We start from the raw sequence: 19291 nt of genomic DNA, 5'->3' as shown, positions 1-19291 counted from the left end.
AAAAATAAGGGGTAAATAAACCCAGCATGATTTTTGTTGGTTGTGACTGTTCTTGCCTTTCCTGTTTCTTGTTATTTGAGCCAGTTTTGGCACAGCAGACTTGGGCACTGCCCATGCACCAGGAAAAACACTGCACACAGTCACAGGCTGAGCCAGAGGCACAGCCAGCAGGACCCTGAGATCCCAGCCTCCGAGTTCTGCCTACAGGAGGAATTTCTGTCCATGCTGCAGCAAGAAAAGATGTGCTACATCAACAATTGGAAACCTGGCCAAGAATATGTGTTGCAGAAGCCTGTAAGGCCTGGAGATTCACATGCACAAAGCAAATTGTGATTCCTGGCCTTTACCCGAGACGGTGTTTCTTCCACACCCTTTACCTTCCCGATGCTCAGAGCCCGTAAACTAACCCAGCCTGGGAGGAAGGGCTCCAAAAGTGATTTCAGACGGTGCTTTGTACCCTTGCAGGATGGCCCCATCGTGTGACAGCAGAGGAAACTGCACCCACGTGGGAATGCACTCGGGAGCACAAAGCCTGCTTTCTCAGCAGGTGGTCCTCTGCCAGTGATTTAATTTATTCTAGCTAAAAAAAAAAAATCCGGAGCAGTTCTTGGACAAAGACCTGAGATTAGCAAGTGAAAGACAGCCTTCCTTTTAACCCCTTTGCCACTTCTACACAGAAACGCTGCTTTGTGCTTCAGAACTCCACTGCTTCGCATGGAAAAGGAGGGGGGCTGTGGGATAAGTGGCAGTTGCACGGGGTGTGTGAAATAAAGGTTTAATTGTGGCAGGATTTCAAATTTTCATTCATTCAAGCACTGTGCCCTTTTGATAGTGGGGGTTTGTAAATTCCATCACCCCCGTACATCTAAGTTACATATTTTCACTTCCACACCAAGAGGTTAAAATTGTTAACAATTTAAAAGTTAGTATTAATGAAACAAAACTAATCTCAACTCAACTAGTTTACCCCCTCTGGCTAGCGTTATTTGCTGTGGTCTGCACTCAGAAGCGTTTGAGCTGTGTGTGTGGCTTGCACCATATGGCTGCACCGGGGGAGCCCTGACACTCACACGCCAGAGATGCTACCTCACTTCCTTCCTCCCTTCCCCGCTCCAAACCCTGCTCTCTTCTTTTCTGCTGTTCTTTCCACATCCTCTCCCAGTGCTCAAAACCTTCCTTCGATTTCCAGTGTATTAAGGTCTTCACCCTGGAGACCCCCCCCTCTTTGGATGCCCCCAGCTCCTAGATGTCTCCCTTCTGTCACCTATGCCCCACTTCCTGGTGGGGCAGAAGTAATTCCCGTTCCCATTGCTGGCCCACACGAAATAAAATACAGAAGTGGCCTAGTGGTGCACAGGATCCAGCTTGCACAGAGTTAACTTGCTGCATGGCAGCTTATATGCCACTGTGGTTTGCATTGGGGACTGGAAAAGTGTTAATAACATAGTACAATTACTTCTGAACATCACTTCCACAGTACCAAAGCCCTTCAAGATGCTTTTCCAGGATGAGAGGAGGGTCATCCCCAATACAAAGTTTAGCAAGCCCTGGTCACCTCCCTCATCTGAGCCACATGGAGTCTTTTGGCTCAGACAAACTTCATCCTTTGGACCTTGCTATGAGGCAGATGGACCCAGAAAAGTGCTAAGCCACATTCCAGTTTCCCTCTGTCCACATCCTATTTATAGATGAAAGTAAATAATCGTATGAGTATTGAGTTCGTTCTACTACCTACATGTACATGTGAAGACTGTTTTACCATGCACATAAAAATTAGATCTCAGTATGTATCATTAAAAAAAAATTAACTTCTGTCATTTAGCCAATGAAAGAGAGTTATGTGATAAAACTTGATAAAGATTCCTGTCAGAAGCTGAGCTGAGCTGCAAGAAGTCGAGGGCTTACTCTCAACCTGGAATGAATAGAAAGCAACAAGGCTCAGCTTAGACCAAGAAGAGTCTCAGATAGTAACAGTGGTAATTAACATTTGTCACAAGCTAAGCAGAGAGTGACCACAGCTCAGATGACTAAGTGTAACTGCTTAATGACAGTAAATCGAACAGAGCTCCAGGTAGTCAGTCTTTTTGATTATCACGAGATCAGAGGATAATACAGTTGGGAAGGAAATTCAATAGGTCAGACCAGGCTGCCCAGGGATGGCTGGACAACAAAAGCAATCAAGCAAAGAGATACAATCTTCCAAATTTTTTACTTTTACTTCTGCAGGTTTGCACAGTAACCTACTCTACGGCTGTGTAACATTGACAAAGTTCTTCAGTTACAAAATGTAAAATAACAGGGTACAAAATTAAGCACTTTAACTGCTTTAATTGTGCTTACCATGTAAGCAAAAGCAGGGGTTTTATCCCTCACTGGCTTTTAGACCAGACTATTGCTTCCACAGGAAAGCACCATGACGTGCCAAAGCCTGAAGCCTGACATCTGCTGCCAAATTGCAGTGAGCTCCCCAAGGCTCCCACAGAGTTCACCATGGGCCAGCAGAGGCACAGCAGTTCTGCCATTTGTGGCTCAACGCACGACCAGAACCAACACCACAGGACATCCTCTCTCCCTCCCTCCCCAGTTCCCTTTTTCCCCATTATGAAGGCTGGCTGTATAGGGATAAATGCAATCCATGCTTAGGACCCTCCTCAAGTTCAATCTTAGTCTTTATCCCAAGCCAAACAGCAATCCAGCATCTTCTGAGCACTGCAGGATCAATTCATAACTGATCACGCAGCGCCAGGCAGGACTCATCACGCAGTGTACTTTTCCTCCCCCTGCTTCTTTGCTTTGTGGTAGTGGTTGTAATCATTATACAGATCCTTGAAGACCTGCCTCACACCTGCTGGGAGAGATGCATTTAAGAACTTGATGTCCCGTTCAATGCAAAGGTCAAGGATGTGATATATTCCCTCTGTGAGATGTGTCTTCACAGCTGGATGCAAAGTTACCTGCAAGAAGAACAAAATTGACTTAAACTTGAAGACAGAAAGGCAAGACAACACCAGTTCCACAGTCAGTATACATTAAATGCTGACAACATTATCCTTTGCATGACACCATCTGGAACAGCCCATTAGATAAAATCCAAGATTTTGACTTGTGCAGTATTTTCCTGAATTTTGCAAACATGTTGTGCAAAACAAGCACTCTTGCAGTAAAATCCACAGAAGTACTATACACATTGCTGAGGTGGCAAAGACACTAATCATCCTGGAATCACATGGATACTCCTCAGCACAACAACTCTAATTAAAAATCCCTAAAATACTTGCCTTGGATTACACATTTCAGTAGATTCTGTATGTCTTGTATAGCTGTATGCTATTATGTCAGTTTCAAATGAGCACTTCATTTACATTGTGTAGAAACAATTTTAACTTATCACTTAACAATTTCATATTTATCTAACAATTTTTTTCTGAGTACTTCAATGTGCACACTTTAATAGAAGAAGCCTTCAAAAATCTCAGAAATGTACATTTCCTTAATCTGTTTTAACACCAAGAATCAGGTACCTTGCCTGAAGTCATGCAGAAAGTTGGAGGAATACAAGAAATGAGTCAGGACTCAGCACCCTGCTCCTGACATCACCTTTGCTCAACCTCACAACCAGTAGAACTGCCACTAACAACCAGAAACATTAGCACTGACTCTGGAGCCCTCTGCTGCTCTAGGCTAATTGAAATTTGTCCTGTGCCCACAAATCACTTCCTAAATACTTCACTGCCCAAGACAGTACTGGCCTCTGGCATCATTGCGTTATTTTTGCTGCAGCACCATGTCTTATCTTTGCTGAATCCCAAAATTAGCTTTATGCCTCCAGATGTAAGCCTCTGCACTCCAGGCATAATGAAAATCACATAAAAAGCCGTCATTAAAATTCAGGCCTCTTTCTTCCTTAGGCAACTAATAAACTTTCTGCTAATGAAGTGCACTCCTCATCACTGTGACAGGCTCCCACTCTCTTTCTGCCCTAAATGTGGAACAACTAATATCTTTTGTTAGATCCACTAACATAGCAGGGAAAAACATATAGCAGGCATTAAGGCACATAAAACTTCTTTTAGATCTGTGACCCTAAAGAGTTTGCATGTGCAAGAGGTTGTAATTTTTCCCTTCTCTGTCAGTTGATCAATTGGTTTGTTTACAACAGATGCTATTTCTCCCTACACTGCACAATACAGTTGGAGAAGAGCTGAGCATCACAGCTCCCAGTGAATGCACTGGGCTGGGTTCTCCCTTCCTAGGGCAGAGGAATGACTGCAGAGAACAAGGACAGGAAAACCCACAGCTATTGACAATATGGACCAGATGGCCCACTTGGGATAAGCAGCTATCTCAGAGCTGCAGTTAATGGAACTGCATCCCTCACATCACAAATTCATCTGGACCCAAGCCTTACTTGGGCCATTCTTGCTTTGCAGTTCCCTTTAAACACCAATAACACCATGGGAAGCAGAGCCAAAGATTTAAACAGCTGCCACTACTGGCTGGCAGTTAATTATACTTGTAAGTGGTTTATGGTCTATACAGTTAGCACAACCAATTTGTCAAGCATTACAGAGTTCTTGATGTGAGACATTAAATGTGTGAAGAGGTATTCCACTATTGCTGAATTAAGCAACAGCTCATAGGCAACAAGCAGAGAGCACTGCCAACAGTATGAAAGAGATGCCACCCACTCCAGTAAGGAATCTTTCTAGATTAATACAAAATAATTCATGGTATAAAGAGGGAGGACTGAGGGAGCTGTTACACAACTACTTTAGGGGTAAGTGACTGCTTAGGCCAGTAGCTTTCATCAGCTCTAGTTCACAGACCCTTAAAAGGGTTCCAGTAAGTGTGCAGATGCCTACAGGAAGATTTACATCTACTAACATGTTTTTCTCAGTTATCTTTGCTGGACCCACAGGGTCTTCATATCACAGGGAGAAAGCCACTGATCCTGACTCGGAAGAGATGAATGGTTAAAAGAGCTTTTCTCTCCCTCTGCAGAGCAACAGGAAAGATGTGTACATGCCCCATTTAAGACAGGCATCTGAGGGCCCTCTTTCCTCTGATATCCATCAATTCTCAGCAGTCTAACGAGCAAATAAATCATCACCTGCATGTGATCTATCTATTCTGTCAGACAGAAAACACTCCTTTGCCACAGTGTCTAGAGGCTCACTACACCAATTTCCCCTTCCACACCCAAAGGTTCCATGCATACATTACTGATCTGTGGTTTCAGCTATTATCCATCACCTTCCATTTCCCAGTGAACATCTTGCACAAAACTTTCCTAGCTGTCTCATGAGACTGTGTACTCCTGCTAATACTGAGGCAAGTGTCCTTTCAACTTAAAAAGGTCGTTTGACAATTCAAGTCAGGCTTTTATTCAGTGATGACCAGATTATAGATTCACAGATGGCTAAAGGGAACAGAAGCTGTCTTAACAGCAATTTTCCCTTTGCTGAACTACTACATTCACCATGTAAACAATGACCAACTAACCTCTGCAATAATCTTCACGGTTAGTTACACTGGTTACACCAAAATCCTTCAGAAACACAGCACCAGTTAGAATTTTCTTTTTGTAAGAAGGCCTAAAAACAAAGACTACATTTCCTTTCTGTATTTCAGCCCATTCCCCGGGCCAGAACCACAAATAATCAGTTTGCAGGTACTTGCACCACAAGCAGCATTCAAACCCTGGTGAAATCTACATCTATTAGGCTGAAGAAACTGACAAGATAAAGTTACCTCTGGGTGAGAGAAAATACCGATCTGGCTCTGGCATCCATAAGAGTAGAAGTAGTTGCTTTCAGTAAGGATCAGAATGCTATCTTTGGTACAGAAGAAGAATTCCTGAAAAGTCAGCAATTCTTGCCTTGGCAACATTTTTTTAAATAATTTAATCATTTACACCATATTAAAAGATTCTTTCCAGGAAAATCTTCCACCATTACTTTGCCAAATTTAACTGCTATCAGTCCTGGACAACTGAGACTATTTGGGAGATAAACTTTACTACCAGATGTATAAGGAAGACATTTTTAACAGTGATAGTGCCAAAACATGTTGCCCAGAGAGGTGGTGGGTATCTCACCCCTGGAAACATTCAAGGCCAGGTTGGACGTGGCTATGATCCATTTCAAGATGTCCCTGCTCACTGTAGAGAAGCTGGACTAGATGACCTTTCAAGGTTATCTTTCAACCTTTTAACCCAAACCATTCTATGATTTTATGAAGAAATGCAACACCCAACATGGCACTAAAGCAAAACAGCTTTGTACCGGGGCACTGTATGGTTTTACCTTAACCGAAAAAAAACACAGCCCATACCTTCAGAAAATTTTCCAGGAGTTTGGTAAGAAAGATTCTGAAGAACTCTTGCATAATACAAAAGCCTGGATCAAGCCTGCATCTCTGTGAGGTATAACAACTGTAACTTCACAAATTTTACACAATTTAACAGAGTTGCCTTTGGAACAGAAACTCCAGAGCTAGCACAACACCATGGCACTTTCAAGATGGATGAGAACATACCTTCTGCAATTCAGTCACATAGTGAGCCACAATGAAGGCAGAAAACACAGTGAAGTCCTCCATTTCTGCAGCAATGTAAGTATACATCCGTTCCACCAAGTGTGCACATTTCAGTATCATTTCAAACTCATCCATGTTGCCTAAAACACAAATTGAGATGCAGCTTGGCATTTGAGGCTTAAAAACATTAGGAAAAAAACCTCAAAGAATCATTCCATTTTCCATGATCCTTGAACAACATGAGGCCAAGGACAGCTTGCCCATTTTATCATCTTTTCCTATCAAACCACAGCTAGAGGCCCCCCACAACACACAAAATACATCTCCTAGAGTGGCTACTTTGTAAGAGCATACTGATTCAAATTTCATGTGCACTGCAAGACAAAAATTACTTCTTATAGATGTTGAAGTGCTCACAACAGCAGCTGCAGTCCCTTCCACAATTCAGTCCCAACCAGCAATGTGGAGGAGAATGAGGAGACAAGAAAATTGTATTCCCTGCCTAGAGAAAATCAGAAGATGTTTCTTAGAAACAGCATAGTAAGAAAGCTCTTTGATGATTTCTATTATGTGGAATATAGCAGCAAAAGCTGCATCATTGAAGGTATCTAAAGTGAGACTGGTGAGATCAGCTGAGAATTAATTCAGTAGGCAAAGAATGAAGAGAGCTAGTACAAACAAGGGAGAAGGGAAATCCAGAAATTACTTCCATGTTATCTGTTACAAAACCAGAACAATCCTGAAAAGATAAACAGCATCATTTTCAGCATGAGGATGCCATGTACCTGTAAGCTTCATGTGATGATTGCCTCATGCAAATACATTGCAAAAGCAAGAAAATTCTCCAAATCTGGCAGCAGTTTAACATACCTTTTCCTCTATCACTAAGCCTCAGCTAATACATTCCTCTACAATGAATACATACATTTATATTTGCCCACAGTTGTGGGCAACACGTTAGCTGAGGTAAATCTGAATATGGCACAGGCTGTAGGACATCAGCAGAAAGCTGGGATACAATCAGTTTCAGGCCATGAAGTCAACTTGTCTCAAAACTCCACTATTAATGACAGAGTATCTGTGTCCTGACCATCTTAATCATTGTGGACATTTCTGACTTGTCTACTTGGACTATGTAAACTCTTTAATAACTTCCAGTAATAAGTCTGTTTTTCCCCCTTCCTTTTAGGATATTTAATTACCCTTATTTCAAATCCTTGGCCATACAGATATATAATCTAATCCAAATTAATGCTTCAGATACACATAAGAGTTCTTATACTTAGCACAGAATGGTGACAGCTCAGTTCTGTAGTAAACAATAGTTCCAATCTCAAAAAATTTCATTTAGTAGCATCCATTTGGGATTATCACTCACACACATTAGCATGAATCACTGGAGCTCACAGCCACCATGCTTGCAGACACAGGGGTTGATAGGAAGAGCAGAAATTGAGCACAGTAAGCCTTACTGCTTCCTGTCTACTTGCCAGCCAGTCAGTGAAGAATAACTTATTCACCAAAAGCAATGCTGTCTGCATGCAGCACTCCAGGAGCCCCAGTTATCCTCTAAACCCACAACCACAAAGATCAGTTTTTCATAAAACCCCAGTTTTTCATAAAGGACAGGTAGGGATGACAGTTTCAATGCCACAGCTAGGTTTTGAGGACTTTGTCCTGCTCAGCATCTCCCCTTCTAAAGTGTATGTATATATAAAGCGAAGGTGGAGAAGATATGGTACCTCTGTCTCCTTTCTGACGCCCCTCATGCATGACAGAAACAACCAGACGATGGAAACTGCTCAGAAAGGATGGTGCTGCTTTCAACAGCACCTGAAAAACACATGAAACAAAAACATGTGAGAATACACAGTAGAGGGAGTGGAGAGGGTACAAACTGTCTTCTCATTCTGCATCCTGAGCCATTTGTGCTTCTAGAATCAATCATAGAAAAAGGAAATGCTTTCTCCTAATGTAGCATCAGTTGCTCATAAGCAATCCACTGCCAAAGAACAACAGTGCAGGCACAAGCAAAGCAGGAGAGCAACTGAAATTATGTGATTTTGAGATCCCCAGCCTTTTAAATGACAAGCAGTACAATGTACTTTCCTACTGTCAAGACAAAATATTTCAAAATAATATTAAAAGAAGTCTATCACAAATACGTTTTCTCTTTCAAATCTTTCCTCTTCTTCCACCCTATCACAGACATACCTTTGGATGACACTGCACAACAGAGAAGAGCACTTCATGGACCCCCAGGAAGACACCATGATAGTCTTCTGTCTTCAGATGATCCAGAGGAACTGTTAGAAGAATGCTGAATGCCAATGAAACGTGATGTGGATTCACAAGAATCCCTTCTCCCCGCCTTAGCAGAGCTGCTACAGTCTCTAGAATAGGTATAACTATGATGGAAATCAGTGCCTGGTCCTGACAGGCCTCTTTGATTTGCAGCTACAAGACAGGAAACAGACAATGAGAAATGCATTAGCCACTTATCATTAGTTGAAACACCAGAGAACCCTAACCCTGACTGGAGTCAATGGAACTAGACCTGCGCTAGCTGGACTGGCAGGGAGACTCCTGCACCTGAGCCATTTTCATGGACTTGTGTGAGGATGCATATGATGCATTTCAAACAAACACTGCTGTGAGCATAACTGGAATGACAACTATTCCCCAGCCTCCTGAAAGGCAGCACCTCTTTGCATCTCTTCACATGAATCCAATGATGCAGTTCACTCCTTTACATGCATGCAGACCTATCAGAAGGGGCAGAAACTGCAAGCTTATGATTCCCACGCACTGCAGAACCAGCTGCTGATAAACTCTTGCCTAGAGATATCATCCCAAGAGAAGAAAAACCTACATCACTAGCTTTATATGCTGTACAAACGAAGGGCAGGTTTGATTTGGCTTGATTAGTTTCATTTAAGCTTCCTTTTCATAATTCAGTGAATTTATATAATTACTTTTTTCTATAAGCATTTGTTTTGTTTTGCTGCTGTTGGCTTCTGCTGCAACACATGGCTGATGGTTATCTTTTCCTTTGGACAGCAGGAAGGATAGGAGACAGACTCTCTACTCTGCAGTCTGACAAGTTTCTCCCATGCACCATATTACAGTGTAGTTCCATAAAATTACTGTGCATAAGAGATGGATGACCTGCACACTGCACTCACAGGAGATTTACTTGAGGAAGGAGGAGAAAAAGGGTCTACACAAAAACGTTCAGATGAATCTGGCATGGATGTGTTTAGTTTTTGTTCCTGTGTGCCTCTGGGCACGTTTGCTGCATCCACTAGAGAGTCTAAGAGACAGGAGGGGTAGGTAATGAAGTTACAATAAAGAGATACTTACAGCTAAAGCTGTGATTATCTGTGGGCTGGCAAACCAGAAAGCTTTCCCTTTGTCTCCACTTAATGGGCAGCTGAGCAACAATTTGGTGAGCGTAACAGCTGACAATACTTCCTGCAGAAAGCAGACGGATCATCAGTCAGGGGTACAAGGCACACTGGCTCCTTTCAAGTACAGAAAAGCTCTTTCAAGGTCAGTGGCACTTCTGAGCATTACCAGAGCCCTGACATATGAAAGGCCTCCCACCAACACCTCTCTTTGGAAATTGTGAAGAAAGCAGCAGCTCAACAGAATTGAATGCACTCAGCAGCGTTGACCCAAATGTACTTTATGCCACATTTGCTTCACAATCAACTTACTGTACAAAAAAGCTTACATGACTTTGAAAAAAGGAAAGTCCCCTCATACAACTGCCACTAGGTAACAGAGGGAAGCAGAGGCAATATAAGGATACCGGTACACTACAAATTAAGAATGCTGCTTTTGGCAGCAGGGTTTTTTTAATTGCTAGTTGTTTATACAGACTGATACAAGAAGCATATTGCAAGCTACATTCAGGTGGCAGGAATTCTCTGTGCAGTTCAGGAATTCCAGATACACTTTCAAAAAGATGTATCAAGAATTGATGCAGCATATCTGCCTCTCTTCTGACAAACAAGACAGGGCCAGATAAACCCACAAGTTTGATTCAATTGTTATTCTCCAATCACTGGGTTTTCTATGGAGCATACAGCAGACTTTTTTTTGCCAAGTGTTCCACACATCAGCAATGGTGCTTAAGCTGCTCTGAAGAAGGGCACATAATTTAAAAAGATACTGAGTGCTACCTGGGTATTGCTGAGTAGTCTTTAGAGCAACAAGTACCAAAAGCACAGGTGCAGTTTTGGTTTTACTTAAAAATGCCAGCACTTCTAAAAGTGCCTTTAACCTTGTACAAAAGAGCCACAGACAAACACTGACTGCTGGCATCTGCTGCGCAAGAGCTCTGAGCAGCAAGCAGGAAAGAGCTTTCAGCATGGCCTGTAAGACCACAGCTGTGTGATTTCTATTGACAATACATGGACTCGAGACTGCTGAGTCCTTACGATGGACAAAAAGTTTTTTCAGTAGGTTTCCATGATCTTTCCATCTCTCAATTTATATAAGAACATAGCACAGCCAGAAAGCCCTTATCCATGTAAATTAATTTGACCTGATTACTGAACATAAAGCAGGAAGAACAAAAAAAAATATTTACAAATCTCATTCAGCCAACAACCTTTTTTTCAAGATACAGCAGACTGCAGAAGGAAATTGACAACACATTAAGCTCATGCCTTACTTTAGCCTTCTGCTGCCAAATATTCCTCACTTCCAGTCCCTGCAGCACCAGCTTCATTATAGCGTAGAACTCCTCGTCAGAGCAGTTTCCCAGCACCTGGACCAGCACCTCTGTCAGCTCCATCTCCATACTTCGGATCACCTGGGTTGTAATTGCAGGACCTGCATATTCAAGAGACAAAAGCAATCAATTCCCAAGAGAAGGACTTCCACAGGTAAGAATAGGGCAAACTGAAAATAAAACCGTTCTGGGGGTACCTTTTTAACACTCAAATACATAGAAGGCTTGATACTTTACCTTTCTCCCCATAAGTGCAATAAGTTGATGATCTCAAGTATATCCTACCCTCAGGTTCAGAGCAGTCATCATACCAACAGAAACTCTTCAGTAATACAGAAAGACTACACCAAAGCAGCTGCACAAGCCAAGGGAGCAGGCTAAACAAGCCACAGGTCTTTTCTACAAATTGTGGCCACAGATCCATCACAAATCATAAAAGTATAAAGCTTTTTCTATGACTAATGCAAACACTGAGATCACAACTGTACTTCACTGGAACAGTAGTCTCTAAAGCAGGGTGTGCACACGACAATTTATTGGGGTGTGGGAATTATAAGTAAAATACCTTTAATACAAAAAGATATTTTAAATAGATTTTACTTCATCTTTATCTCATGCTTTTTAAACATTTTCTGTATGTGCGCTTTATAGTATACATACTGGTGCAGTACATGTATCATTTATAAGTAACTTATATTCAGGCTGAGTGTTCAATTTCTTAGGTTTATTTAATGATGGGTGTGTGCAATCAAAAATGTTTGGAGATCACTGCACCAGAGCATGCCAGCAATAAGTCTGACAAATTCCAGCAGTTTGAGGAAGTCAAAGAGAACAGTTATTCCAGCTCTGTGCTCATCTCTCTTTCTGAATGAGACAATGTAAAGGAGCCATTAGGTCACACAGCTGGCAGCAGAGGGTTTTCATGTAATTTCCAGCCTTGGCTCTTTATTTGGTGAGGATAAAGGAACCAACCTGCCAATATCCCACAGAATTTATCAGAATTACCACATGATGTTCATCATCCGTAACAGTTAGGTAACTTCCACTGCTCTATAAATTCACCTACCAGATACAAAAGCAGATGAGTATTTTACTCCAAGATCTGGCCTGGTGCAGATCAGCTGCTTCAGTGGTGCCTACTACAACAATTACACAAGCAGGATACTGCACTTCAGCCCTACCTCCAGAAGTATTACCATGTTCCAGGTACTTTCAAAATGTTCTACCAAGGATGAGTAACTCAGGATCTCAACTTTATTTAAAGATGTTAACATCTATCAGAAGTTCATTTCCACACTAGATGGTGGCTGTGGTCCCGGTACTACAATATTGCCTCCTTGAAAATTCTCCTGTTAAGCATTTAAAAAAGGATAGCCTGCTGTTTTAACACAAGTAAACAAATGCAGACTTTTACAGAAGCTGTACGCTTTGATAAATGGCTTTTAACTCACAAAATTAGCAAAGGAGGTGGAGAAAGAGAGTTTTCATACCAGCAAGAAGTTTTTTTATAGCAAAAACAACCATGAGTGCAGTTTCTTTTTCAGGACACAACTCTGGCACAGAGCAGAAGACAGTCAGGAACTGCAATGAAAGCTGAAGGAACTGCAGATTGCTCCCTGCACAGGGCAGCTCTTTCAGTATCTGAGAGTAAAACTCTTGGTACAGTTTAACACGGGGCCGCTTCAAAAACCCACTGGGCTCCTTCTGCCAGTCCTTCCTGACAGGATGGCTCAGATCTGCTTTGAGGAGAGTAGTGACAGATGGTATGAATGCCACAGGCAAAGGCTGGTTTGGGGTGCTACTCTGAAGCCCGTGTTCAACAGTTCTGACCATCTGCAGAACCACTGGTTCCAACAGAGCACAAAACACATCCACAGAATGCAGCTTCTTTTCTGGCAGCTGCTGGAGGTGCAGTGTGACAACATGACAGAGTGTGGTGAATGCTGTGAGCAGCAACTGCTCAGCTGCAGGATTCCAGTTTTTCCAATCTATGCTTTTGGCTGCACCTGTGTCTGGTCTGCAGCTCACCAGGAAAGACATGAACTTTTCCAAGTTGAGCTTCACACTTTGTCTTCTTTCAATAATCATCTGAAGAAAGTTTTCCAAAAACTCTTGGACTTCCTGGACATATTGTGCCCAATCAGGACCAGTCAGGACATCAGTGAAGAATTTGCAAGCTGTAAGCTGGGAGGTCATGACAGCCTCAAGAACATCACTGGCATGTAACACCTTAAGAACAGAGTTGGAGTTCCTGCCAGCTTGCAGGCACCTCAGGAGGTGGAGGCAAGTACTTAAAACCTTCAGCAATAACAATTTGCTGCAAGAGACACTAGCCCTGGTATTAACTAGCAGGGACAGCAGCACCAGAAAACATCGAGTACAGTCAGAGGGAAGAAAACTGTCTAATTTCAGGAGAGAAACAATTTCTAGTAAATCCAGGCATCTTTGTAGCTGACGTTCTTTCAGGATGACAGGGCAGCCATTTTTTGCTAACAATACTATACATTGGGCAACTTTCTCCAGTGTTTTCCAAGACAAGCTCAGCTCATCCTTCTGCACTTTGTTTTCTGATGGTTCTTCCAATGGGTCAACAGTTTTGCAAGAAGCCATAATTTCTTCATGCCAAGGAATATTAGTCACAGACAGCTGCTGCAGTGGCAGATCTACTGAATCCCTGGTAGCAGTGGGCAGCACCATAGCAAACTGATGAATAAGATGGGTCAGAAAAGCACAGTGCAGGACCCTCATTTCTGGTAGAAGAGAGCTGTGGATGAAACCAAGGGATATCTTTGCAATGCTGATGGAAGACTCCTGGTCCGTGGCAGCTTCCTGAGCTTCAGCCAACATCAACGTTTCTAGAAACACCTTTGCAATGTACTCAACATCTTTTAAGGAAATATATGGCAACAGGATGGTCAGGTTGGACATGACGAGGTGCCAGTGTGCTGTGGGGTAGCTAAGCTCAGTTATTGCACTGATATCTCCATCCCAAGGTTCAGATTCTCCTCTGCTCATGGTAGATCTCCCAGACTCCAGGATGAAAGCTGCAGCATGTTGCAAGGCCTGTAGGTGAGCTTCAGTCTGCATTAACATCATCTTCATTTTCTGAAGTGTGAGCAGTTCTAAGCAGTATTTACTAGTGGAGGCAAAACTACTTGCAAGTTCCATAACTCTCCTCCAACTCTGGTCCTTCACACCAGGCAGAAAAGCTGGAATGCCCCAGTGCTTTGCAGCAGGTTCAGTAGCAGCAGTTTCAGCTGATGGAGACACATATTTACTGCAGCTAACATCAAACAGAGCATCTACCTCAACCCAAGTGTAAACAAGGAGGAGAGCAGCATCACTGGCCTTTCTTAGCCAAAGCTCTGACTTTTCTCCCTCTCTCCTAGGAGCCTGCAGCAGCTCCATCAGTGGCTGAATTATTCCCTTCTGTGTGTTTGCCATCAAACGCTGAGTGCGAAGCACCACAGGGGAAGGAGTGACATCATCCAGGCTCCTCATGTTGAACAGAAAGGCATGCAGCACCGAGCACACTGACATCAGCTTCAAGGCCATGTCAACTGACCCTTCAACAGCTGGAATGATAAGGGTCTGGCATTTCTCCACGAAGAGACACAGAATGTCCAGAATCTGGTTGGGTGGCAGTTCAAGAAGGCACTCACGAAGCTTTGCTGTCAGGCCAGCAGAGAAGACAGGCGGCCTCAGTTCATCAACAGCTGGCCGGCAAATGACTGTCAGCACCTCTTCAAAGAGCCGTGGGAACTGCCTCAGCTTGGAGTAGATCTGGAATATGGTGCTGATGAGAACCTCCTGAGGCTTCTTTGTACGTGGCTCAGAGGCCTCTGCATCAATCCAAGCTGACGACACCAAGTCATCCAGGTCTGGCTCTACTATAAGGTGGTTTAATGACATCAGGAGTTTGAGACACCTGAACCAAGCAGGGATGGAAGCTTGGGAGTGTGTCAGCAGCATCTGTGCTAGCTTCCTGTAAAACCCAAACTGCACCTCCTTGTGCCGGATACGGTCACTGGCGACATTATAGATGTCATTGCTGAGCACCAAGCTCAGAAGCTGCTCCAAAGCAAGCAGTTCCACGCTCCAGTCCACAGGGAAAAGCAAATCACTCTTCCCCTCCTCTTGCAGGTCAGAGAGCCTGAGACAGCCAAAAAGCCTGCTGAGCATGTGGAAACACACAAGGTGGTTTTCTGCCTTACAGTACGAGTCCAGAAAGAGCTTATACAGCAGGGACACTGAACCAGCCACAACCGCTCCATGGAGGGCAGGTTCACACAAGTCACTGCCCAGCTTGGTCTGCACTGTGTTGACTGGTAGCAAAAGAGTTTTCCAAGTTCCTTTCTTCTTCTCCTGGGATTCCTGCTCTGACAGCAGCTCTTCTCTGTAGGATGAGAAAAGCTCAGGCTGAAATAACCCAGCCTGCAGCAAAGTCTCTATTTGGCTGCGTATTTCTCTGCTCAGGTGCTGACACACATGATTATCATCTGCTTGTGTCCAGCTCCTCACAGTCAGCAAGTGCCTCAAGAGCAAGCATGGCTGGAGCAAGTGACTTGTCACTCGCCCAAACACACGGTTTGGGTTGGCTTGCTGCCTCTGGATCAGCAGGTACTGAGCAAAAGTAAGATGGAGGACGTTAAACAACTGCGAGCCCACAGCATCATCAGAAGCCAGCTGCTGACATGCCAGCTTGGACAGCTTGCTGAGGAGATCAACCAAAAGCTCACACTTTGCTGTGTAAATTATGGAGAGTGAAGGAGTAGAAAGGATGCCACTGGAGCAGCTCAGCACAGTGCCAATGTTTTGCTGTGTCTTCTCAGAATAGGCCTCTGATAACCTTTTGTTTATGATCTGAAAAAAGAAACAAAAACAAACCCCCAAAACCAGTCAATTTAGCATACAAAGATAAAGCCCATCATAATGAACCAACACCACCTGTGAGCTGTGGCTGCAAGGAAGGGGGCTGTGCCAACAGCTGCTGCTGAGCCTCTCACATCACAGGTTTCAAACTAGAAGCTCCACTGTCCCTGCATTTGTTTGCAGATCAGTAAGGAAGCCCTCATGCACACTACTGGCAACAGCATAAGACTATCCATACCTGACCCTAATAGTTCATCCTGCAGAAATGGAGTAGGGGAAAATTTCTTCCCTTCTTGAACGGTCCCCAAAATTACACTCCCATCAACAACAAACCTATACACGATACACATCCCTGCTCCGATACAGGGAGGTTATTTAGTAAGAATGTCCATGCCTAAATATCATCTTTATATTTGAAAATGAGACAATTTCTGGTCCTGGTATCTGGAATGTGAAGCACTATTCTCTTTTCTCTTTGAGGGGTACACATTTCTAGAGAAATTATGTTGCATTTCTCTTCCTTTTCTCAAACTTTATGTGTATTTCCCTGCTGTTCTCTTCTTCAATTCACTTTTCACTCGCTCCCTTTTCTCACCTTCAAATAATGTCTGCAAACAAACTCAGTAACAATTTTAAAATCTATGTCTATTTTGTTAAAAACCTTACCTGTCTCCTTACACCTTATTGTGGATGGTTCATCTCCTCAGCTGCAACAGTGATGGACTAAAACAGACCCTTAAATTCTTCCCACTGGACCCTCTATACCTCTGTCCTTGGTGTTCAGGGTACCCTATCCTGTACCTCTGACCTGATCTTAATCCAGACATGTTTTCACACACAGACCACCTTTAAATTTGGCACACTTTCTGCATAACATCTCTGAAGCCCAGATTTCATCCAATTCTCCATACTTCACAGTTCAATTTCTACATGTAAAGACAATCTTTTCTTGCTTCCCTTCAATCTGATCAAAACTAAAAGGATCATTTCTCCAGTCATTTTCACCACCTTTGCAGCCACTCACTAATTCCACCATTTTTAACCTTAGCGCTGCACAAACACAAAATGTATTGCAGGACAGAAATAGAGAAACTTTCAGTACTGGTCCTGCAAACTATCAGATTAAGACATATTTCATGCAACATCTGACACTGTGAGGGAGAGTCAAGTACTGTAAGAGATACATATTGCTATCCAGAATTTTTCCAGATATCCACAGTCATAGTTACCTCTGCAATTGAAAAACTGAGACCAACTGTCTTCCCACTCTTTAAGAGATCCTGTAGTCTTTTACTATGGATAACATTGTCAAGATATGCCCAGAGTTTTTCAACAACTTCATCCTCCAGTTCATGTTTCTTGTTGTAGTTGGAAACCAACGCTTGGCTTACCCAATCGAGTAAAACCTGTTAACAGAAGAAAAAACAAGAAATCTTTAACAACTCCCAAGCAAAAACAGGACAAAAGCAGTACCTCCTCACAGTTACAGCATTTGTACCTTGAAAACTGTGCTACATCCAAGCAGAACAGCCTCTGAGTGAGCAGAGAAGTCTGCTCCCAAAGGTTTCAATTCCTAAGAGCTTAGGCTCTATACCAAATGTTGGACCTGTGCTTGCATGTACCATCCCAAAACAGCTTTCAGGAGTCAACATCTTTACTCTCACAACATTCTAATTCTAACAGTTGATACTGGTTGCAAATGCAGTCTTTCAAATCAGTGCTCAGAAAATCAGCTGGTTTTCACTTTCTGTCAGGTGCTATTCCACTCACATCCTTCTCTTCATATGTTTAAATTCACTACCTAGAAATTCAGGCCTAGGAATTTAGATGTGTGCAAACTGGAAAAGATTGAAATATACTAATTACTGTTTTAAAACTGAAGTTGTAGTGTATGGCTAAGTTTAATATTTTAAGTAATTTGTTACTTCAAAACTTCTTGCTTTGAAATAACAAGAACCTGAAACACAGATCTCAGATGTGCAAACCCTAGGCCTGAAAGTACTACCAGGGCTAGAGGAACAGGACAAGGCACACCTAACCCAGGGAAACACTGCACAGACCTTCAGCAAACAGGGTCAATACAAAAGACTTAGGGGGTGGGTGTGTTCCATGTTCCTCAGTGTGGGTTCCATGAAGAGAAAACCAAATCACCCTCCAAGCAGCGGTCCATGAATGCACTGTGTGCTCTTTGCTCATGCACAGCAAGTTCTGAGCACCAGAGAACATACACACAGCCTCAGTCAGTCCCCCATCCTCAAGTTCTTGTTTTTAACTATGCCCTAAACCGTCTGACTTCGGAGCATCCTGTACTGGACATAAAACCAATGGCAATGACAGCTCTAAAGACAATGATTTCTCGTCTCTCTGGGAAACAGAACACAGGCACTGCCCTCTCTAAAAGAAAGATTCTTCCATCCTGCACGAATGCAGGGCTTTGTGCTGAAGTTACCTGCAACATGTTGTTATAAAAATATTTCCTGTAACGACAAAGAAATCAAGAGCTGATCACAATCCTAAACCAGTGCTATATTTACAGCGCTAACCACTAGCTAGAAGTTAGATCTGCATTTTAACAACTGATTCATTCATAGCAGCAATCCACCAAAGGTATTTTCCTCTTTCATCACTGTTCGCCACTGAAAAGTACTCACTTGCTCCTTATTAGGCAGGACGCACTGGTGAGAAATCCACGCGAACCGGGCTAGTTTGAGTTTGTCCTCCCAAGAAGTCTTGGCGCTTTTGAGCTTCAGGTAAATCCCGGAGTAGATGGCTGCCATGGGGGCGGCACGTGGGCACAGCGAGGAGGCAGACCCGCGTCTGGAAGAAACGCCGAGCAAGGAGAAGGCGCTCGGACGGACGGACGGGCGGGCAGCGGCCCCGCACCGGGCACTCCCGCACGTGGCTCCGCTCGGGGCCCGAGCGCCCCTCCGCCCGCCAGCCGCCCACGGCCCCGCTCCCCAGCGCCCACGCCTCCCCCGCCAGCACCCGGCCCCGCTCACCTTCCCCTGCGCTCGCAGGGCCGTCACTGCCCGCTCCCCGCTGACCGCTCCCGGTACGGCTGGGCCCTGCCCGCCGGCCTCCGTCCCCGCCAAGCCGCGCCAGCCGAGCACCGAGCCCGGGAGGCGGCGCGCTGGGGCGAGC

General features: G+C 43.7%; 1 protein-coding gene across 1 annotated transcript; it reads right to left on the bottom strand.

Moving 5' to 3' along the window:
* Positions 1-2019: 2019 nt before the first annotated feature.
* URB2 (URB2 ribosome biogenesis homolog) lies at positions 2020-19264 on the bottom strand. Its single transcript, XM_064708543.1, has 10 exons — positions 19150-19264; positions 18802-18967; positions 17380-17556; positions 12769-16141; positions 11219-11379; positions 9901-10011; positions 8752-8994; positions 8280-8370; positions 6538-6677; positions 2020-2954 (listed from the first exon to the last, which is right to left on the bottom strand). Exons 2-10 carry the CDS (start codon positions 18925-18927, stop codon positions 2757-2759), a joined length of 4620 nt encoding a protein of 1539 aa, XP_064564613.1. The 5' UTR covers positions 18928-18967; positions 19150-19264; the 3' UTR covers positions 2020-2756.
* Between the last annotated feature and the right edge of the window lie 27 nt (positions 19265-19291).

Source organism: Zonotrichia leucophrys, chromosome 3 (genome assembly GCF_028769735.1).
Source record: "Zonotrichia leucophrys gambelii isolate GWCS_2022_RI chromosome 3, RI_Zleu_2.0, whole genome shotgun sequence".
Classification (NCBI taxonomy): Eukaryota; Metazoa; Chordata; class Aves; order Passeriformes; family Passerellidae; genus Zonotrichia; species Zonotrichia leucophrys.
The sequence above is the reverse complement of the archived record's forward strand: the minus strand, read 5'-3'. Positions and strand labels throughout refer to the sequence as shown.